We start from the raw sequence: 24,364 nt of genomic DNA, 5'->3' as shown, positions 1-24,364 counted from the left end.
TCTGCCTATTGGAAAGGAAAGAAACACATTGCGATTCACATAATCATGACAAAATTGAATATCGTTACGTTGAAAGCTGCGGAATATTTAATTCTATGTTTAAAACATAGATTAAATCTTCAGCAAGTAACATTTGCGATGAATGTTCGTAAATTGGAAAGTTGGATGAATGAATATCGTGTGTAATAATTCAACATACCTTCCATGCGAGAAAAATAAATTAATTTTTCATTGAAAAAGAGCAAATAAATTTTTTTAAGCTATGTGTTATGTAAAATAAATTTTTCTTTAAAACATATTTTTACATTAATCGAATAATGCAATACGAGAGAGAATAAAAAACAAGAAGAAGAAGAAGAAGAAGAAGAAGAAGAGAGAGAGAGAGAGAGAGAGAGAGAGAGAGAGAGAATAAATTGCAAAATGAGAAACAAGCGAGTAGTTCAAGAGAAAGTGATAGTCGACCGATCTCGTAATAAAAACGATTCAAGGCCTTTATATACGTTTCTCGAATATTGTTTCGAGGATTTATCGAAAACAAAGTCTCATTAATTAATTCCTTCAAAAAGATATAGACTATTTAACCAGTAGCACATCTAGTGTATCGGTTAATTAATTTTAATAATCTTATAAATAAAAAAAATATTTTTCTCTCTTTCTACTCTTTTTTATTAGCTATAACAATATAAATTGGATTGTTTAAAAATAAAAATTTATAGTTATTTGAAACATATAAGTAATTAATTATTAATTACATGAATATTATCAATATTTTCGTATTTTTGCATGAAAAAATTATTTATATTTGTAATTTATAAGTCACAATTGCAGTTTATAATAATTGCCTTTTTTTATTAACGACATATTAATTAAATCAAATATTTACAGAAAATTGCCGTTTTTTTTATTAATTATATCAATTGAACAATTTTTTATCGGAAGAATAAATGATCTTAATTCGCCATAATGCATTTTAACAGATTGGGAAAGGAAGATCGGGACTTAATTTTAAAAAATGACAGACACATAAAGTAAAAATAAAATGTATTCCAAGTCATTCAAATGGCTAAACACACACAATGGGATTATTCGTTGAATGAAGGAAAGAGGTGACACGATTAGAACGAAACATGAAATGTCCCGATGCGGGACAGATGAACACCGACAACTTCCTTACAGCTTCTTGTCATCGTCTTTATACCAATCCTCGCTGCAAAGAAAACAATTATTAAATTCTTCCAGCCTTTAAATAAAGCATGACAATAGAAATACTAATAATAATCCAATCAATCAAAAAAAAAAATTGTATACGTATATAATTAAAATGTCAAAAATTAAGCAAGATATTATAATAATAATAGAATCATTTAAAACCAATAAGCTTTTAAGATTTTTAATTTTTAATGAATTATTGAAAATTAAAAATTAGAAACTTATTGTTTATATTTAAGAGATATTTATTAAACCACGTGTCTTTGTCGATTATTAAACGATCTCACAATCAGAATACGTGGCAATGCAATTATTTAGCGATTGATAATAATTATTTATCATTATATGAATATGATAACAATAATAATAATATAATAATATAATAAATGATGAATAATTCGTACCATCCGGGGACGTTTTCGGGCGCGTCGCACCTCTGTTGCTCCTCGTTGTAAACAGTACCATCGCTGCAGCCTTGCTCGCGTGGTGTTACCCCGTTTAAGCACACATAAAACTTCTGGCAATCATCGGGGTGTGGGAATTTGGGATGATCGATCAACATACCTCTGCTGTCGACCTGACCCTCGCTCGGACACTCGAAGCCATCCTGCAGCTTCTTACCCAAGACTCCGCAACCCTACAATTTATTTTTATGTTATTGTCATTAATTAAAGTTTGCGCTTTTTCCTAATTATTAGAATTATTAAATTTTATTTGCAAATATCCTGATAGATTTTTTGTCGATATATTTTCAGGCTATTGACGTCTCATTTTCTTTTTTTTCATTTTAGCTTTTAATTACTTATCTTATACAGGAATAGAAATGTAAACGTATTAAATACTAAATTATAAAATTTTATTAATTGCATCTTATAAAGAGAAGGGAAACTTAAACATAATTTTCGAAATTTATGTTACTTTAGAATTATATTATTTAATTTTGATAATTGGGTAAAGAAATATATTTTGGATTAGTCGAAGAAATATAAATGTAACTGTGAGAGAAAGTACATACTAACTACAAGTGTATTAGAAATGCGACGTACTTTCTCCCAATTAAAGATTTAACGAATAAGTCCGCAGTTTGTTCGAGTTTTGAATATGTTTCTTTATATTTTCGAAACAGAACTTTAACTTTTCATATCCTGTTCTCTCTCTTATAAAATATTAATATTTCTAACATATGAATATTAAAAAAAAAATTTTCTTTCTTTTTTCTTTGGAATTTTTAATATCAATTAACTTTGTAGATATATTGTTTTTCTTTTTATAATGATTAATCCAAAAAATAAAAAAAATAAATAAATATCAAAAGTGTTTTTACCTCGCGACCCGCGCTGTCAGGCCACACGCAGGTTCCACTGTACTCATCAAAGTGCAACCCGGTGGTGCAAGTGATCTCGATCGCCTCTCCATCGATGCAGTTGTAAAAGATATTGCACACTGACGGATCGGGATGCGCAAAGAAGCCATTTCGTCGTGGACACTTTTTCGTTGGTTGCGGAGGTTCTATTAACGAGAATCATTAATTGCAGTTTCATTGATTTAGAGCCAATTTAACTTATTAATGTAAATATTATATTTAATTTTTAATTAAAAATAATATAATTAAATAATTTAATTTTTAAGCCATGACGTATTCAATATCTGTCCATTTTATATAAATATATAGATACAAATAAGTATAAATGATTTTCAAAATGAAGTAACAAGAGTACAAATTTAAATTATAAGATTCCAAGAAAAAAATTCAGCTAACAATTAATTCAAAAATAATATTATTTTATAAATTATATAAATATATTATTACATATATTTCAAATTTTATTTGAAATGCTAGCAATTTTTTGCAGGTCCTTCCTTCCATTTATCCTCCTTCAAGCATTTCACATTCTGAAATATTATAATTTTATCGATATTGTCTTACGTAATTCGAGTCGATCGCCGCAGTCGACGTTAAATACGTGGTCGCACTTGTTGACCTTGCGATTCAGAGGATCGAACACGAGACCGTCTGGGCACAATTTTTCCGATGCGATGCCATCGATGCAGTCATAGTACTTATCGCATTGCTTGCTGTCCTCGTATTGACCGTCCTTGCTAGGACAATTAAATGCGGCGTCTGTAACATTATATTGACATTAATAATTTTGTGGTTCTTTGAAAAAGTCGATTTTTGATGGCAGAATTTCCGATAGTTGAAGTCTTAAAAGGTTGAATTTGTTCGATTTCTGTCCAAATTCTTGTCGGAGATCAGCATTATTATATTATATTTGCATATATATCACCGTTATTATATTTCGTTATGTAATTTTATCTCGACCGCATTTGACTGCACTTATGCAATCCGCTGATCGGGAGAACTGACATTTACGCTTTAGAAAGTTCGCTCTCTCGCACTGTCTCCGCGTTGAGTTTTAATTCTAATAGACATTTCTACCAAGTTTTTTACTCTCTTTTGAATTCTTTTCTTTATCGTGATTTTATCAACGAATAAATAATTCATTAACACGCATTTGATGTTTGAAATAATCGACAAACAGAATTCTGTATATATTTACTATTAAACAAGTGAGCATATTATAGAATTATAAAAATGTAAAAACTATAGACTATATACATTTTTCTATTAATATTTTAATAATAAGTTTGAATATAATCTTTAAAGCATTCAGTCTTTCCGAAATTGTGTTATGTTGCAGGAATTTTTATACTTTAAAAATAAACAGGAATTAAAATTCAGGAAATGTATAAGCAGCAATATCGTAAAGAATCTTAATATATCTTTTTACAAAATAATTAACAAATTTATATCTTTTTCATATAAAATTTAACTTTTACAAATCTAAAATCTAAAAAATCAAATTATAAGAAATATAATAGTCATAAATAATATTTTATGTGATAATATTAATATAATAATAATAATATATTAATATAAGAATAATATAATTATAATATAATAATAATATAATAATAATATAATAATAATATAATGATAATAAATAATATTTTATTATATATTTGATCGTAAATAATATTTTAGGATGATATTGATATATATTCATTAATAATTTTAAGAAAACGGTAATAATTAAAATTTTTGGACATCTTGAGAAATTATATAAATTTATGATTTTTTTATAACAACGCAATGCAAATATTATCATCATTTTTATAGAGAATGATAATCCAACGGTCGATACTCACGTGTCAGCGCGATGGCGCCTAGCAACGTGACGATCCCAGCCGCGAACATTCTTCCGGTTTTATGCTTTTTTGGTCGCAGGATGATCCTCGATCGCACTAAGATTCACTACAACGGACGAACGAATTATATTAGGCTATCTAATTTTTGGTCCCTCTTTGGAATGTCGTCGTTCTCGCGAAACTGCAGCTCTTCGGCTACTCGCCAGCTGGCTATACCCTTTGGATCCCCACTATATCACAGACAAATCCCACTTTCGCCGTCGCATTTCATCGGCGGACACCGGTCGAGAATGAAAATCGAGGAGATAAGAGAGGGAAAGGAAGCGAGAGTGAGAGATAAGGAAGGTATACTTTTAACTCTCTCTTTCTCTCTTTCTCTTCTCGGCGCTCTCACCTCGATGTCCTTCGTCGTGTTTTTCCACGATGACAAAAATGCAAATCGTAATGCATCCGATGACGGGTAAGCCGGAAGTAACGTTAAGCTAAATCCTGATGAATGAAAAAGCAATTTTGTCAATATTTCAATTACACTTCTTTCTACGATATTAATTTTTTACAAATTTAATGCACAAAGGTAGAGAGAACTTTATTATATTCTAAAAAAAAGCATTTTGGATAAAATAAATCTCGATGCGGAAAATATATTTAAAACATAATTAATATAAGATATAATAAGAGCAAGAATATGAGAGGAAAAAATTAATATTTGAAATAATAGAAATAATGAAAAAAAGCTTTAAATGTCGCTTCAAAAATATAATTTTCCCATAATATCTTTGAAAAAATCAAAAGCACTTTTGAGATGAAGAGAATAAACATTTCTAAAATCTGAAAAAGTCTTAATATTCAGAAACATTGTTTCCTCCTATTTCTAAATAAATGACTTTAAAAGAAGCATATTAAACTACGCATCGTTGACTGTGGTCGACCAGCAAATAGCCTTCTGTTAGGCTTTCTACTCTTATAATTACCGTTTAACATTCACCTTCGCTCTCGCTTCAATTGTTCTGAAAAAAAACCTGAGACATTGTTACTATTGTAGGATATTTATCGAGCATTATTTGCTATAGTAAAATATTAACAACAGTTAGAGCTTTATGTATCTGTGATGTTACATTAAGGAGTATAAAATTTGAAAAACTTTTCATGTGTTTCAAAAAAGCAGAAAATTTTAAATATCTGCAAAATTTTTTAAATATCTTTTATAATTTATATAAAAATATTATAAAATATTAAATATGGGATTTTAATTAATTATTTTCTTACGTTTTTTTCATTACTTTTAATTAATATTTCCCTTCTTATTGATTAAAAACTATATAATGAAAAATAAAATTGAACACTTTTGTTTTTTCTCTCTTTTTTTCTCGCATTGTCAGTATTAATATATAAACTTCGTGTTTCTTATTTATTGATATCAATTAAAAATATTATACATACTTATTTTAACTATTTTATACAGATAAGATTTTTATATAAATATATATCGAAGCTACAAAATATTTTGTTGTGTTTTCTTATTAATTACAATAATCATAAACTTTTCATAGAAAAATAAAAAATTCGCACAATATAGCGTTAATTGAGCTGTTTAAAATTTACGAGATTTTATTCTAATTATTTGTCGACAAAACGAATATATAAAATTAAATTTTATTTCATAAATATTAAAAGAATAATATATCACATATTCATGATTTGTTAAACTTTGTTTAATATAGCTTATATATTTATAATTTTAATATAGCTGTATATTTCCTCGTTTATGACATTTTACTTATAATAAGTGTTAATGTTCTAACATGCTCTTTGATTTACGTAAAATGATTTTCTTTTCACTATTTTTCGTGTTTACGAAAGCATTACGTTAGAGCTGGTTTTCGGAAACATTTCCAGTACGAGAAATGTAAGGAACGTCGATCAATATCGCACTTTCACTAGTCGCGTAAATTTAACACACGATCGGAATTTATTTGCGGAAGAATTCCGAATCCCTTGATTTATGTCATTGTGATCTATGCAAATGAGATTATTAGTACAATATCGATTTTACGAGAGACAGAAATAAAAAAAAATACTTCGAAAATGAAAAAAGCAAATTTCTAGAGCAAGCATTTCTAAAGCAAAATTTCTAAATATTATGAATATAATAATTATAAGACATAAAAATATAGTTGCCATTGATTTCCAATAAGGATTTTAAATAATTTTCTTTGTCATTATAATTGATATATCTTCAAATATTTGCAGTATACAAATTTTTCTTTTTAAACGAATTATTTCAAAGATTTAGGATTTAGGATTAAATATATATTTAAAAAAAACGAATTTATAATAAAGATAAGTTTATTATACAAACGGTTTCAAAGAATAAAGAGACTTAAGATCTATAAATAATCTAAAGACAATATTTTACTCGTGGGTCGGCCTGCTACTTTTTCTTCTGCTTGGTCCACCAGAGGGTTTAGGCTTCGGCGGTGGATTCTCCAAGGCGTCCAGTTCTTCATCAGTCAGCTGATCTTTGTACCAGTCTTTGCTGTAATTAAATTTTACGTTTGTCTTTAAAAAATGAGAAATTAATTAATAACAAGCAAATTAAAAAATATATGAAATATGTATGTTTATTATATAATAGAATTAATTGACTTTTTTTGAAGAATCTAATGGAGGAAAGAATTTTTGTTCTTTTTTATAGAGAAATTTTATAGAAACAGACTCTTTTATATTTTAATGATATAATTTTAAATAATTATTTAATTAATTATATAATTTTAAATTGTATCACATCTAGAATTTAAAAGTTTAGTTTCTTCACTTTTATTACTCTTACAGTAAAGTTAAATTCGATAGAATATATTGTATACCATTCGGGTATCTTCCTAGCCCAATCGCACTTCCCGGTGCGCTCGTCGAACGCCTGGCCAAGTTTGCATCCGCTTCGCCTCGGGATTTCACCGTTGACGCATACGTAGAAATATTGGCAGTCCTCGGTGTCGGGATAGCGTGGGTGCGTCGCGGCCACGCTATCGTCCACCTTCGGGCAGGTGAAATTGAAGAGCTCGCGAGAACCGCAACCCTTCTTCTGCGCTTCGTCCGGCCAGTTACAAATTCCAGTCTTCTCGGAAAAGACGAGACCTTCCGGACAGGTGATCATGTTGTACTTGCCCTCTACGCAGTAGTAGAAGGTGTCACAATTCCTAGCGTCCTCGTGGGCGAAGTAACCGTGCATGCGAGGACAATGTGACGACGGTTGCGGCTTTTCTGTAAAATAAATGTATAAAAACAAAATATTTTATAGTCCTTCAGTAGGGATATTATTTTTTTTAAATATAATTAATGCAAGTGTATGAATCAAATTTTTATAGCTTGGTACATTATCAATAGAGAATACACGTTGCTCGATTTTACTGTATTATGTAAAATAAAATGACTTACGTAGCTTAGGTCTCTTCGTGCAATCGATACCGAATGGCAAATCGCATTTCTCGTGTTGCGGGCTGAAGTCATTGAAGACGAGACCATCGGGGCAGAGTTTTTCCGTTATTTTGTTATCTCGACAGTCGTAATATTTGTCGCATTGTTCCGCGTCAGGAAAATAACCATTGGGCTCAGGACACTGATCCAGAAGCTCTTCATCGTCCTCGTATTCCTCCTCTGCAGTCGACTGCTGTTTCTTCACCGTTGTCGCCAAAGCAGTCCTTCGGCGACTCTGCTCGGCGGCTTCTTGCTTTCTCGTCAAAGCGGTAACAGCTCCTGATAGGAAAAAAAGGAGTAAATAAAAATTATATAATGCAAAGGATGTATAACAATAAAAAAGTATGGTTTGTTGAGATGTATAAAATTATTCAAAATTATTTTTTAATATTATTTTACACTAGCATATGTGCCTACAAATTATAATATAATATTTATTAAATATACTTTTTATTACAACTGAGATAAATATAAAAAAATATTCGGAAAAAGAAAAATATTTTACATATATATATCTCTTATTTACATCTCATATTTATATATATTATTTTGAATTCTTGATACACATATCCTTCGAACTCTTCGATTCTTATGACTACTTCGAGTCAGCAAAGGGAAAATAAAAGGGAATTAAGAAAGAAGAAAGAATGTGAATGTGAAGGCAGAGGGTCGACTGGTCTATTGGCGCGTTTTCAAGGCGGTACATCGTCTGCGTCCCTGAAGAAACGCCGGTCGACCTCGCGAGTGCGAGCGAAGAAAGCGAGAAAGTGGCCGGGCTTCCATATGTATAGGTATACACTCGATTGGTCGCTCGCCCAGAACATAAATGTCGTTCAATCGATTCAGATTGATAGCTTTCGAACACCAACACCAGATTCCGATAAACATCCAGGCAATAGTAGTCAACTAGAACGATTCTGAATAGACGCGTCTACTTTCGAAAACGTCTTTCCCTTTATACTCTTTTATTTTTAATTGAAAATTTGACAATAAAATAAAATTGTAGCTCTTAAAGTTATTTTAATATAATAACTAATATAAACTAAAAATAACAACTATAAAAATATAATAAAATATGTACTTGAATATAAAATAAAATATAACAAATAAGAATAATATGAAATGTAAATAGAAAGTTTTGTTTTTTATCTTATTATAATATATAATATAATATTTTGTATATCACACACATATAAATATTAATATTTTTTCAGTGTATTTCTGTGTTATTTTTAGCTTGATTTAAAATTTATATTTATTAGGTATTTAATAAATATATAAATGAAATGATTTACTTTTTATCAATATATATTTTCTACATATATGGCACATGCAAAAAAATTTATTTTTATTTTTTTTATATAGTGCAAATTTCAGTTAAAATTATTAAGTGTATACTTGTGCAATTGAAAAGAATTCAAACCAATCTAAAATCTAAGTTTCGAGTTTTGTAAAAACAATTTGATTTTATTTGAAAAGGATAACATATATGTAATAAGAGAACTTACCAAAGCAAACTAAAAGAAAAAGGACCTCCGTCTTCATTCTGACGAAGGATGACGTTGGTTGAGAAAGAAAGAGAGAGAAAGAGTGTCACTTTGTATGATGATCCAGTCGTGGTAACGCGTTTGAATTGATGACTAGAGACTACTGGGCCTCGTTGAACGGTCGTCGGGGCCTTATATGTGGCCCCCACTTTATTCTTCACGAGGTTACAACACTTGGTGACTACATAGAATTCTATGGAGAACTGCCAATCTTTTATACGTATATATATGTGCTGATAGTACGTTAAACTGGCAAGTGTTTTTCTACGAAAGCATTGGCAGGTATTTCATCGACTATGTTTTTATTAACATCAGGTTTAATCAAAGACACTCATTTCAAAATAAATTTCATATATACTGATTTTTGTACACACAACAATATGTCTTCATCAAATGTTTCGAAATTTTGATGAAAATAATGATAATTAATGATAAAAATCAATATTCGTATCGGTAATTTCAGTGTAACTAATAATATTACATATATTTTTATATTATAGTTTTAATTATAACATTATATGTAGCAAAAGATTGAGTTAAAAATTCTGTTAAATCTGAATTAAAAATCGAAACATTTTTAAAATTTAAATACAATGGGAATCCAAAGTAAAATGCAGATAACAAAATAAATTTTACACGAAAAATACGCGACGAAAATAAGTATCGTAAAATCAAGATAACCTTAGTATTCATTTGAGATATTTTTAGGATGCCAATGTCTTTTGAAAAAAAGACGTGAAATTCCAGTTTCTTCTGTTATTGCTTTCAGTTTTCGTATTCGTATCGTTACTTGTGCAGTAATTTTAGCAGTGAACGAATGGAAATACTATTCAGTCAATGATAATAGAATTTTTAATCATTTCTTTGTGAACTAATCTTTGTCCAAGAAGTTTTTATTTTTTCTACAATTTATTTAAGCAAGAATTTTTATTAATAATTTAGTTTCATCAATTCACACTTTTGTTCTTAATTTTATTGCGTTTAACATCAATAGATAAATATGAAATATCCATAAAATATTAATAAGTATTTAATATTTTATTTCTGAATTATTTCCAAATGATGGGGAGAGAACTATTCAAATATATATGTTCTGATTGTATATATATTTTGTATCTTGAAATTTAATGTTGCAATTCACTTAATTGCATTTAATTCCACATTATGTTTGCGGCAATGTATTTAGAAAGGTGAAGAGTTGCTTTCATCGTAATCTCAAGCGATCATGATTATGGAAAACGTAAAATCGCGAAAGGTTACCATTTACAAAACTACTTTTTTTATTTGGTGCATGTCAGAGAATGTAATATTGCAATATCTCTCTCATATCTCATTCAACAAATAAATCTTATTTCACACATATTATTTATTGAAAAACAACTTGTGAAAGCACATATTATATTCAAAATATCATATCATATTTTTTCATTGTACTAATCCTTCAAGATTAAAAAATATTATCAAATTTACATAGAACATTTTCTAAATTAAAAATTGAAAAAATTGAAAAGCAAGAAAACAGCTGTATTAATTTCTTTAATTTTATTATATTTCTTCAATATTTCAGATTAATATTCTCGAATTTTTAAAAAAATTAGATTAAAATTGTTGTTTCTTTCTTTTCAATCTCTTTGTTTTTTATAAAGTATTTCTCTTCATCATTTCATCTACGAGATTTCTTTATCCTATTATCAGGTTTCTTCTGATCCATCACTTCTTCAACTCTTCAAAATAAATGAAAATTATGATAGCGTATGATATTCCGGATAATCATCATTCCTATTTCAAAGGATACGTCCTCAGGATACGGTCCATGTAGAGTGCACAAGATACTATGCAGGCCATTGCGATCTCGAGGAGCAGACCTGGATTCAGAGTCCAGTTGTTCATGCTTTGTCGGAGCAGTGAATTGCGACTTGCACACTATTGCGTCTGCTTATTGGGCAATCACGATGCTGACGAAAAAGTGTGACAGGTATACTCGAGGATTTTCCGCTGTAAATTCTGTTCAAAACTGTCCTCAGGTCATTCAATGCCGAACTGTCCTACTACGGTTTCAAACCGAATAATCATGTAGATAAAAATTTCGTTATTACAAACGAAGTAAGTGAAGAAACCTGTGCACATCTCGATCACGACAATCTGGCCGTACGCCATGAAGACGTCTGCTGACTAAATAATCATTCTAAAGTATCCTAGTCTTCCTGAGAAATTAATGGAACAGAGAAAGAAGATAAAATTAGATAATTAAATATTTAAATATATTGTATGATATTTAATTTCAGAGACATATTTATAATTATATAGATCTTGAGTTAAATTTCGATTACTTTAAATTTATTCTGAATTAAATGAAGAATGAATTCTTTCGAAAGACGTTAAAAATATTAGCATCCATCTTATATTTCTTATAGAAAATATAAATTAATACCTGCGATGTCCACATCAATGTCATCCTTTTTCACAGTCCGGTGACTGCAGTGATCAGATATTATCTTTGATAGCTCTTGATCTGCAGTTTATACCCTGGGAACGTTCTGGCGAATACAACTTTCTGATACCATTTGATCAGTTGATCCAGTTGCTCAGGTAATAGATCTCGTAACTTGTCATTATATTTTTTGGAATCGTTGTTGAGATCATTATTGTCATCGTAATCTGTGATGATGCCAACGTATTTAACGATCGCTTTGACAGTCGGGATAATCGCCAATCATCATCATGACGTTGATGCTGGCGTAGCGGTACTTGTATATAGAATCAGGAATAATTATGGATCCATCATAGCGATCAGACCGAAAGTTTGTCGACGAAAAGAATGAAATGTATTCGATTGATTGAGAAAATTATAATTAACGTACATTTATTACATAAATCCACTTAAATGTCATATCATAAAAGTATTAATATTTAAATATATACAATAATTTTTTAATAAAATATGTACAAAAATATTTTATCTTAATTGTGTAATATTTATTAGAATTAATTACATTTTAAACTTTTAATTAAAAATATATTAAAGCAAATCAAAAAATATGATTTAAGAAAATTTATTGACTTAAATTGAAAATTAAAATTAAAATCGAATTTATTAAATTATATTAAAAATTTAAAGAGCTGATACATTTGTTATATTACAAATATTTATATTATGATGTTTTAAGTCCCAATTTCTTGTACAATCGATCGAGCTTGTTCACCTTGACATAATCCTTCTTGAAGGAATTAGCTCTCCCCTTCGCAAGGATCTTCATACATTTTAGCGAGGTCGTGTCCATTTTCCAGGATCTTTTTTTTATTCAGCGGCAACGAAAGCTTATCTTCAAGTATCAGTGTCCACTATACGCGATTGCAAAGACTCGCCATTTGGCTAAAGTCTCGAATCGAGGGCTGTTGGTATATTTCCGCCACGTGTCTGTGACGCCATCAAAGCTGGCCATATCATACATGTCACCTGAAATCGCGTAATCACACGATGAAAAAACTCGATCATATCTTTGAAGCGAGAGAAACGTCGATTACATAAAGAATAGCACCTTTGCAATCTTTCCATGTTTCAAAGAAAACATTAAAAAATAAAATATAAATAAAAAATATAAGTAAAAAATGAAATACAGATAAAAAGACACAAGACTAGTAAAAAATTGTGTCTGTATAAGAGTGGAAAATAAATACGATATGATTGTGTATAATTAATAAAATAAAATACTAATTAATTACAATTATAATAGAATAAAAAATTATAATAAAATAATTATATAATATGTGTAAATAAAATGTATGTTACATATAAATAATAAAAAATAAAATTTTAAGAGGTTCTCAAAAGTGTGAAAAAACAAACGAATTGATCTACATGGGCACATTTTTGCAAAAGATTATTCTAATGTGAGGAGAGGAAATCGATCGTACGGTCATTTTATTTTGCGTGAGAATGACTGTTTTGTAGCTGCAAATAACAGTGCATCAGAGGGTCTCGATAGCCTCGATATTCTTTACCAGGTAGTTCTTGTTAGCCATCCTCTTGGCGGTCAAGGTCGGGCTGACCGTTACTATGATGATAATGTCCTCCGGCACATTCGCCACAATGATGCCGATCAAAACTACGATCGAGTCGATTCAATTAGCTTATTTGTACAATAGAAGAAGAACAAGACGTCCAAAAATACAGCCCAACACGAGATGATTTTCATAAAGCGATGAATTTCTCTGGAAAGAAGTGTAGGTGGAACTGATAGTCTTGAAGTTAATTTGGCTACTCTTCTCATTATGATCACAAGCCAATGCTAAATATTGGCAATAGAGATTGTTAATTTGGCTCTAATAAAAATTTTCAGTGGAATAAAGATTTTCCACCGAGTAGATTAATTATTTATTAATAAAAAAAAGAAAGTGAAATTATAAATAAAATAATAAATAAAATAAAAGAATATACATTTATTAAAATAAAATAAAAGAATAAAAATATTTAACAAAATATTTAATTGAATTAAGAATTTAATAACGTTTAATATAATTAGTTCTGCGATTGTTTGAAATAGATTCTCTTTTTTTTTTCTTTAAATTGCATTTTATTTTAGTAAAAAGCTCTTTTCTTTATACAATACCTTCAACATTTGTGAAAAAAGTAAGCATGTTTTTCGCGTGAATAGTATTTTCGATTTGAGGGATATTAGTTATTAATGATATCGATTCCTCTGTAATCGATTGTCGACTTTCAAATCTTCGTTAAAAAGAGAAAAATTAAATAACGAAATCTAGAATTTTGCGTTTTATATATAAAAAGTATTAATTTTTTTGCGATATTAGCGACAATTGGAAGAGGATATTAATTCTTTAAAAATTAAAATATATATTTCTCCAATAATTATAATTTCATATTTATATGTTTCCCCGAATAATTGTTTTTTCTTTCGATAAAATATTGAATAAAGCGAGAAATCAACGCGAGTGTTGATCGAGCAAGGAGAAAGGCTCTTGTTCCGCGAGAAAACGAGAATATTCCATGCACTGTTTGGTGATAGAAATCTCGCATCTCACTTTACCTTGACATTCCAGGATTCTAATGTCAGCGGGCACCCGGTCACCGGTCTCCAGCAGGATGATGTCCCCAACTATCAGCTCCGGCACCGGCAGCTCCTTTCTCTTCACCGTCCCGCAGGACCTTGGTCTATTGTGATACCATTTGCAAAAATGAGTTCATAGTGCGCGATGATAATAACTGAACATGCTGGTCATCAGGATCAGGTCAGCAGGATCAGGATTAAACCGAGCCAGAGATGATACTCGGATACCATGTCGTGAGTTGAAACTCCACAAAATAGTTGTTGAAGGATAAAATTGCATCCACTTTGAAATTTATCACATTTTGACGAATCTTTCAAAGATTTTATTAAAACAGATTTTATTTTTATATAGAATTTTATAAAATTTTTACAGAATGAATAAATATATAATAACAATAAAAAATACAAATTGAGATATAAACAATTATTTAAAAAAATAAAAATTAATATAATAACTTGTAATTTATATTTTCAAACCTTTCAAATGTTTTCTTAAAACAAATTTAATTTTTATAGGAATAAGATTTCTATAAAATGTAGAAATGCATAATAACAAAAAAAAAATACAAGTTGAGTTATACTTGTACTTTTACTTTTTTCTATTTTTTCATAAATCACTCAAATAATCAGTAATACTATGAAATAAATACTATTTTCTAATCTTAAAAATAGAAAATGAAAAAATAAAAATGAAAAAAAATATAAAATTTGCAGGAATTTATAGAAAAATTTAATCTATTTAATCTATTCAAAATCGTTTAATAATATTTATGGTACGAGTTAATTATTTTAATTACTACTATTTTTCATTATTGACCTTTGAAAATGTGAATTGTTTATCTAAATTGTTTATATTAGTTGCATAATTTTATTAAAAAAACGCTTTTTTTCCTTCAAAACTATATTCTCTAAATCTAAAATATACATCCCCTAAATCTAGAATAGAAATTTATAAAACAATGATTTTACATACGCGAACAATATATCAAAATATATTTAGCTTTCATAATTCTTAGTCCATTCAAATCATTTAGAGAATTAATATTTACAGAATAGGAGTCAATTAATTTAATTACGTCTCATTTTTATTCACTCTTGATGATGTGAATTGTTGATGCAAATCGTTTATATTAATTGCATAATAGCTCTACAAAAACATTGCGTCTCTCTCTCTTAAAAATACATATTCCCTAAATCTAAATAAATCTATCTTATTTTAATAAAAAGAATGCACACACACAACCGGTACCACCAGTATTTTCTCTCGGCGCCGCGAACGAGTGCGAACGCGTCATCTGTCGGCCGCGAACCGTACTCGATGTCCCGCGCGAGCGGCTAGCGACAAGCGCGCTTCCTGCTTTACCGACCGCGCGACTCCCCGGCTCCTCGTATCCTCCGACGTTCGCGCGGCGCCACCGTGCAAAGACCCGCAGATCCGCACGAGTCCAGCTCGTGTCTTCGGACATACCATTCTCTGCGCAAGCAGCGGGAGACACGCGCGACTTTGGCCAATCTGTTCCACGTTCGTCCGCCATTATATAGCGCCGTGGCAACGAGTTACGTACCGTACCGTACCGTGGCCGCTATTCTCCGGCGAGTGAGAAGAGTGCGCGACGCGACGCTTACCGACGCTCGGCGTCGCCGAGTCGAGCGAGTCGTGCGAACGAGTTCGAGCGAGCGAGCCAGCCAACGTCGGGGGAGTAACCAGCCGAAAAGCCCGAGCTAAGCCCAGCGCTGCTGTTATCGCTACTGTTGGAGCAGCGCGGTCCCGAGCGGAGGAGTGCGAGTGATCGCGCGAAGGGAGCGTCCGAGAGTGTCGGGAGAGTGTCGCTCGACGCGGCCACGCCGTCGCCGCCGAGTCGCGGGGAAGCCGGCGCGTTCCCCGATCCCGTGCCGAGGGGAAAAAGAGAGAGAGAGAGAGACATGGAGAACAGACCGTCGCCGCTGCGCTCGCGGCGCGTCTGCCGATTCTGCCTGACGGAAGCGGAACCGTTGAGCTTCATTTACGAGCGCGACCACAACAAGCCGTTCCAGGTGCCGCTCACGCTGCAAATCATGTCCTGCGTCGCCATCGAGGTGAGTGCCCCCCCTCCTCCCCCTCCCCACCGCCTTCTCGCTCTTCCTCCCGCGCAACCTTCTCCCTGCGAGATGGACTCGCTTCTCGAGACTCCCCCTCCCCCTCTGCCCCTCTGCCCCGTTATCGGGAGTTTTGTCTGGAGGCCGCGGGTGATTAGAGGGGGATGAGGATGTTTAGCCGCGAGGGGGGTGTTTGTTGTGCGACACTCGGGTGCGAGTCGTGGATGTGGAGGTTGTTGCGCGGTGACATCGGTAACGTGGACAGTAGGATTGCCGGCTGATCCGGCGCGCGGCCTCGTGACGTCAGCGCTCGCGAAGAGAGGACGCGACGCGTGGTCGTGTGTTCCCGCTTAAATTTTTTTTTTCTTTCTTCTTTAATCGTCCTTACTCTCTTGGACGCCGCGCTATTGGGCGATCTGACAATTCTTCTCGTATATATGAGAGGTCGCTGGAGTGAGTAAACAACTTTTTGAGAGCGGAAGTTAAGGAGGAAGTTATTTATTTTTGTCGAGTGAAATTTTTGTAACTTTAAAACTGATCTCTCGTGTCTGATTGATCTGCTTTTATTTAATAAGGTGCGTCTATTTACGTCATACATATTTTGATTCATTTTATACTTAATCGATTTTTGTAACTAATTTGATATATCTTGTCAACTTATTAGTAAAATTATTTATCTCGTTTTAATATTTGCGATGTTTATTTTTTATATTTAAATGAATACTGAAAATTTATGCGATGTGTTGGAAAATCAAATTTACCTCATCTAATAATTTATTAATGAGAGATTTTATTTATTCTCTTATTTCTATCTTGAACTGTATATTTCTTTGTATATATCATACTTATCATACGTATATTTATTTCTATGTTTCTTTCTTACAACTTATTAATGTATTTTTGCTATTGTATACATATCTGTTAATTGAAAAATGTCATTTATTTCTATATTTTTTCACTACTGCATACATACATTTACTGTATTTGATTATTAAATTGAATATAAAATTCAAATTTAGATATAATTCAATAATATAGAATCAATATACAATGGATCAGAATCAATATAATTGATTCTTTGATTCTATACATTAATTTTTTATATTTTATATGATACACATGATGTAACTTTTACATCTAATGTGATCTAATTTCTTAAAGACCTATTTGTATACTTCATATACAATTTATTACTATAAAAAATTGTTTATTTCAATAAAAACTTTAGGAAACAGGAAATTGTAGGTGAAAAAATATATATTATAATGTTCCATTCTCTTTATAATAACTATGTAATTAAATGATCTTTTTATTCTTTTATTACTACATAATTTAATTTTACATTTTATTTGAATAAAATTCTACTCTTCTAATAATTTTCATGCGTCAGTTAAAATGTCATGACTTTATTAGAAAATCTAATCGTATTATCTTTGTTTGATTGAAATTTATGTTTATTGACTCTGCATTATCTCTCCTTAAGTAACAGCTTCCGGCATTAAAATTACTAAGCCGGTTGTTGATATCGCCATTCATGTACAAAATACTCTGTATATATATATTCATATTATTCGTACTTATATTATTCATTCTTTGAGCACTCATTTGTAAACTTGTATAATTTCTTTTGTTGAAGTCAGTCATATCTATATCATTGAACGAAAGCTCGAAAAGCACCCATCATCTCATTTCTCCTTGTTCAATCATCACGCTAATCTCGAGTAATTTCGTCTTCAGTGACTTGCAGTTCAATGAAAAGTGACGATGATTAATCAAACATATTCATAGAGAAAGTATGTATTATTATTTCTTCCAACTTTCTAAATAAAATTAGATTGTATTTAGAAAGTTGTAAGAAATAACAATAACATTTCTTCAAATCAATAGAGAAATCAAATTAATTTTGTATATATATTATACACATTTTAATATAATTATATATATTGTTTATTAAAAAATCAATTTTAATCGATAAATCTAGCAACGAAAGTTGTAGTCTCCTACATCTCCAGAAATTCATAAGCTCCACAAGCCTGAGAAACCTTTCCTGCATCTTCAAATCGTTGAAGAAACTCCTCTCTGGATTCCCGACAGATGAATATATCGCTAACGAATGGCCGCAAATTTCTTCTCGACAGGTGTACGCTGCGGATGGGATGCCACAAATGATTTGCAGCATGTGCCGCTGGAACCTGGACCGTTCATATAAATTCAAACTGCAATGTAAGAAGGCTGATGAGGCGCTACGAGACTATCCTCTGTCTGGGGTATTGCCCAGACCTTTCCCGCCCATTCCCAACGATCCTCCGATAGAGACCGGCAACAAGAGACCTGCCGAATCCAGATTGCAGCATGATAGCGCCAAAAAGCCACGTTCCGATAACGATAATCAGAGAGATACCCGAGAGAGACGCGAGACGAGAGAAAGAGAAAGGGAAAAGGACAGACAGAATGAAAAGAAGGATAAGTCTAGTGACCGCCACGATCTTTACGAGGAGCAGGATGGAGGTAGCGAGGGTGAGCAGGAGGAAGCAAACAACATCAAGGAAGAAAGAAAACTGGAGCCCGGAGAGATCAGAGTGCACGCTTGTGATCAGTGCGAGCGCACATTCCCCCTACGTCAGGCTCTGGCGTTGCACATTCAGCGCGCACATCGCGATCGCAACTACAAGTGCACCGAGTGCGAACGGCATTTCTTCAGTAAGTATGACCTTAACAAGCATATGAGCACGCATTCGGAGGAAAAGCCTTTCTCATGCACGATCTGCCAGAAGCAATTCTCGCGCTTGAACTTGTTGCAACGTCACGAGAAGGTGCATCGAGATGAAGCTCGTTACGCTTGCCAGCACTGTGATCGCGAATTCTTCACCACGGAGGAGCTCGAGAAGCACGAGGACGCGATGCACAAAAAGGACAAGCCGTTCCAGTGCAACATCTGCAACAAGCGCTTCCAGTACAAGCAGGGCTTGGAGCGGCACGAGATGCTGCACAGCGAGGACAAGACGTTCGTTTGCGACTACTGCAAGGAGGCCTTCCACACCAGCACCAAGCTGGCCCGGCATCTATCCACGCACGCCGGTCACCGGCCGTTCATGTGTAAATTGTGCCCGCGCACGTTTTTGCTCTCGCATCACTTGACGAGACACATGCGAACCCATTCCGTCGAGAAACGCCACGTGTGCGAGGATTGCGGTAAAGCGTTCAAGCGTAAGGAGAGCTTGGAAGTGCATCAGCTGACGCACACGAAGCGCACGGGAATGGGCCTCACGTGCGATGTCTGCCAAGAGTCCTGTCGCAATCGCGCCGATTACGTCACTCACATCAAGCAACATATCGAGGCGGGCGAGAAGATGGGTCCGGACGGTCTGCAGCCCGACAACAAGAACAAGTCCCTCGAGCTAGATTCGGACGAAGATGAGGAGGAAGAGGATCAGTATTCAGACGGCGACGATGATTACACGCCGCCAGCTTATATCGCGAAGAAAATACCGAAGGCAATACCCAGAGCTTCGGAAAGTGAAGAGGAGGAGGAAGATGATGGAGAGGACAAGGAAGAGAAAGCCGAAAGGCAGGAAAAGGAAGAACGCAAGGAGCACCAGGTGGTTTACCTGCGCAACAAGGACGGCAACATGGTCAAGAAGACCATTAAGACACTGATGCCAATCCAACGGCGCGATATTCAAGAACAGAAGACCGTGAAACAGAGCACTCCTACCGGTTCCGTTTCTCAGAGCAGTTTGAAACCTTCTTCCTCGCCGCAGATCAAGGAAGAGAACGTCAAGAGCAGCCGCGTTGACGAGACCGAGGCGCAGGTGCAAAAGATTGTCGCCTCGGTATTTAAGGAACACAAGATCCCGCTGAAACATCAGCAAAACGCCGGCCAGGATCAGTCTAAAGATCCAGCAGCTCCAGTGACGAGATCCCAGACTGCTTCTCAGGAGGTTCACAAGGATAACGACATAAAGACGGAGACTTCTATTACGGCCACTCCGAAAGCCGTTAATACGGTTAAAGTGATTAAAAGAATCGTGTTGAGGAAGTCAGCGGGAACCAGTAACGAGGGAACACCGGTCAGTACACCCGGTGTCAAGGATGGAGACACCAGCAGCACTCCGGGCTCGCACAAGGTTAAGCGTGTGATTGTTCGTAGAATCATCCGTCAGGGCGATACTACTCGCGAAGTCATCATGAATCCAGACGGCACCGCGATAGACCCCGCGGAATTGGCCAAGTTGCCGACTGGTAACGTAGTGAAGCGAGTAGTGGTGAAGCGGCCGTTCGACAAGAGTCAGAGCCTGGTGCAAGCGGTACTGCAATCCGCGGAGCAACGTCAGAAAGCAGCCGATACGTGCATCCTGAACGAGAAGTTCGAATTGAAGACGTCCCCTTCACCCAGCGGCGGAGCTGCGAAGAGCTCGATCGCTTCACAGAAGGCACAGGTGATTTCCCAGGGTCAGGATCAGGAGACTAAGGAGAAGCTGGAACAACTGGAGAAGCGAGTCGAGCAGCAAAGGTTGAAGATTGAGGAACTCCAAGCCAGGAAGGCGCAGCAAGATTACGAGGCAATCGATGAGATGTTGCCGGAACGACACGACGAATCCGAAGATGAACAGCAGCTACCGCTCAAGAGGGTGTTCGTGAAACGAAAGCAGAGTATATACGACGAGGAGCGAGAATACAATGACGACGTGGAAACGGAAGCGACGAAGATCACTCCGACCCAAGAAGTGAAGGACAACGTCGAGCAAGAATCGGTGAAGGAAGAGGAGAAATCCATAGAAGAGACACTGGAAAATGTTCAGAAGGAGATTCAGAGCGCGTCGAAAACCACGACAACCACCACCGCCAGTAACAGCAGCCCTACTACCACGAATAATACCACGAGCACACCCTCTAAGAAGGGTCCGACGATTTCAAGCAACAAGGTGTACTCGAACAAGCGCTACATGATCGTCAAATCTGGCGAGGCGTCAGAAGTGGAGGAGATGAGTCGCGAGTTGTGCAGCATCCTAGAAACGTCCGACAACGTGGTGAAGATGCAGGAGACTATGCTGAGCGATCTCACGCAAATTTCCGGTATCGCAACGTCAGCAGCACCAGAGATAAACACGTCGAGCGCGTCCGCGAAGCTGAAGACCGTCAACTCGTCGATGGAAGTCGACGAGCACATTGAGCAAGATTGCACGATAGATTGCGACGTGGCCAATATCAAGGAAGAGACCGCGATGGAGGTGGAGGTTGCGCAGGAGACGGAAATTAAGTTGGATCCCGAGGCGGACGAGGTTGTACAGGTGAGCGCTACGCAAGAAGAGACTCAGCCCGAGGGTGCAACTCTGACGCTGGACACTCAGGATCTTTCTGAGACTGCCTCGATCTTCGAGTCGTCGGATGACGTGCTGGAAGTACGGAAATCGACGGACGATAATCTGACCGAATCCGTTATCGAGCTATCGCAAGCTAACGACACCATCAATCTGAACGATACCAACGACAGTCAAGACAGCCTGGAAGATAAACTCTCGCAAATGGAAGGTTAAAAAAGGTTTGATTCTATTTTATTTCGTTTGTCTATTTTATTCAAGTGCTACGTCAAGTAAAAATCTCGAATTTGCTAGATCCGAGATCCTCTCGCACTAATTAATTTTGATAATATTAGTAAATCGCGCTGTTTAGTTTAAGTAACGTCAATATTAGCATCCAGGATTATGGAGCGTATTATTACTGGATTAATGTTTATGTAATAGTTATACCAATAAAACAGATGATATAATATTGCAGTTATGAAGCAATAAAATTAATTTTGCATGCAAAAGAAACTTTAGAATCACTTTAATTTAAAAAACAAAGTTTAAAAATCATTATTACCAAGTAATTTTTAGATAAATATAAAATTTGTTAGATATAATTATTTATGTTAATTATACGCGTTATTATGATTACTAACTATATCATTTTATTTTTAATTCAACATAATTCTTTCTGCGCTCCTGCAAAATATTATGGAATATTAATCTAACTTTACAGTAAATAATTCCAAAAGTTATATTTAAACTTTTATAATTTAGAGGATCTTTTTAATAATTTTGAAATTTTTCTCGTTGAAAGTATCTTATATTCATGATCTCATAGATTTCCAAAATAACCAAATCATAAGAAGTGATATGTATTCGAAATAAAGAAGTGTGAGACGAGAATCTTGGTATGAAAACATCTTCACACGATTGATTTGGCTTTAAAACAATGTTTTATCAATGATGTTATAAGTCTTACAATTATTTGTGTGCTATCAGCCCATTTTGAACGATAGGAAATAACAATAAAACAGATGAATTTTTAAAAGAAAACAGATAATTATTAAGAAACTGTAAATAATTCACTCGAGCTAACGAGAGTCACTTCACTTTCGCGAAATCTACAGTTTTCAAGCCACTCTCTTAAAAAAATAATTTTATAATTACACTAAATATAACAGAAATGTCAACGCAATCTTAATAAGATTGATGCAATATTATTTTCTACCCGCGATTATCGAATTCTGAAACGATCGAAGCAATAAGTCGTAAAAAATGTAGCCATTCAAATTAAAGAATGCGAAACGAAACTTATATAATAGACTCGTTATAAAAATTTACATATATCTTTCAGAAATATTTATTATAAAGTTATCGATATTCTTTAATATTTTGCAGGAGTAGAGGGATAATTGTATTAAATTATAAAAATGAAGTTATATATTTTATAATAATAATTGAAATATAATAATGACATAGAATTAATAAAATAATAAATTAAATTAAATATAATAAATTTTAATCATAAATTAAATTAAATAAATTAAATAATAAATAGTTAATCGAAAAAGTTAATGTTTCTCTAATAATAGTATTTTTAAACATAATTTTAAACTATATTTTAAACCTTATTTTTTAAAAATAAGATGAATCTCAAATTTCTTTTGTACGCAAAATTGATTTTATTTATTATTTGCTTTATAATATCGTATCATCTGTTTTATTTTTAATGCTAATTCCTTATCGTGCGAAATGGATTGATTGAGGAACAAAAATTTACTACAGGTAATATTACACAAAATCGCACCAATCGTGTGAAGACAGTTTTACAGAAAGATCTCATCTCGCATTTCTTTAATTTGAATATAAAGTTTTTTACAACTTGGTCGCTTCGATCGTTTCAGAATTCGATGATTGCAAACGGAAGATAATACAACGTCAATCTCATTAAGATTGCATTAAAATTTCTTTGATGCATCCTATATTTTTTCGTAATCATTAAATTTTTTAAGAGAAAACTGCAGATTTCGCGAAAAGTGATTGTCGTAAATTCGAGTGAATTATTTATTTCGAGAGAATGAATATAAATATATATTAATGTTATTTCAGTAATTTGACACATTAAGAAATCTATTCTTAAGAATTTTATTCTATATTTTTTCGTAAAATTCTTTTTCTAAATAGTAATTTGAAAAAAGCATATCCAATCTTTTGATATCTTCTTGATTTTGTCTCTTGATTATCTCGATTTTTCAAAACTTATGCTATTTTTAAAGTAAAGAGGTCTAGATTGAAGATAACTTTGATTAGATTTATTCGTGATGCCTTCATTTCGAATATTAACTTTCAATTCGGCACATTTGCAATGAAAGAATGTATATAAATATATAGATAACCATCGAATCGTTTGGTACCGATTTTCGAAAACTAAAGTTGCAAGAAAAATGTGTACATACATATACAATATATTTGACGATTTTTTTTGCAA

At 33.4% G+C, this 24,364-nt stretch overlaps 3 protein-coding genes and 1 pseudogene across 3 annotated transcripts; 1 reads left to right on the top strand and 3 right to left on the bottom strand.

Moving 5' to 3' along the window:
• Positions 1 to 1,024: 1,024 nt before the first annotated feature.
• LOC105259154 (protein obstructor-E) lies at positions 1,025 to 4,652 on the bottom strand. Its single transcript, XM_011270905.3, has 5 exons — positions 4,420 to 4,652; positions 3,137 to 3,331; positions 2,534 to 2,718; positions 1,614 to 1,846; positions 1,025 to 1,207 (listed from the first exon to the last, which is right to left on the bottom strand). The coding sequence occupies exons 1-5, from the start codon at positions 4,466 to 4,468 to the stop codon at positions 1,171 to 1,173; spliced, it is 699 nt and encodes a 232-aa protein (XP_011269207.1). The 5' UTR covers positions 4,469 to 4,652; the 3' UTR covers positions 1,025 to 1,170.
• A 2,095-nt stretch (positions 4,653 to 6,747) lies between these two features.
• On the bottom strand, positions 6,748 to 9,581 carry LOC105259155 (protein obstructor-E-like). Its single transcript, XM_025415116.1, has 4 exons — positions 9,402 to 9,581; positions 7,855 to 8,172; positions 7,284 to 7,680; positions 6,748 to 6,955 (listed from the first exon to the last, which is right to left on the bottom strand). Exons 1-4 carry the CDS (start codon positions 9,436 to 9,438, stop codon positions 6,832 to 6,834), a joined length of 876 nt encoding a protein of 291 aa, XP_025270901.1. The 5' UTR covers positions 9,439 to 9,581; the 3' UTR covers positions 6,748 to 6,831.
• A 1,539-nt stretch (positions 9,582 to 11,120) lies between these two features.
• Positions 11,121 to 12,160, bottom strand: LOC112639880 (annotated as a pseudogene).
• Positions 12,161 to 15,970: 3,810 nt separating this feature from the next.
• On the top strand, positions 15,971 to 22,439 carry LOC105259157. Its single transcript, XM_011270906.3, has 2 exons — positions 15,971 to 16,585; positions 18,724 to 22,439. The coding sequence occupies exons 1-2, from the start codon at positions 16,433 to 16,435 to the stop codon at positions 22,120 to 22,122; spliced, it is 3,552 nt and encodes a 1,183-aa protein (XP_011269208.1). The 5' UTR covers positions 15,971 to 16,432; the 3' UTR covers positions 22,123 to 22,439.
• Positions 22,440 to 24,364: the final 1,925 nt, after the last annotated feature.

This window comes from Camponotus floridanus, unplaced genomic scaffold (assembly GCF_003227725.1).
Source record: "Camponotus floridanus strain SB8 unplaced genomic scaffold, Cflo_v7.5 scaffold97, whole genome shotgun sequence".
In the NCBI taxonomy this organism is placed as follows: domain Eukaryota; kingdom Metazoa; phylum Arthropoda; class Insecta; order Hymenoptera; family Formicidae; genus Camponotus; species Camponotus floridanus.
This window is presented reverse-complemented; position numbering and strand designations above follow the sequence as displayed.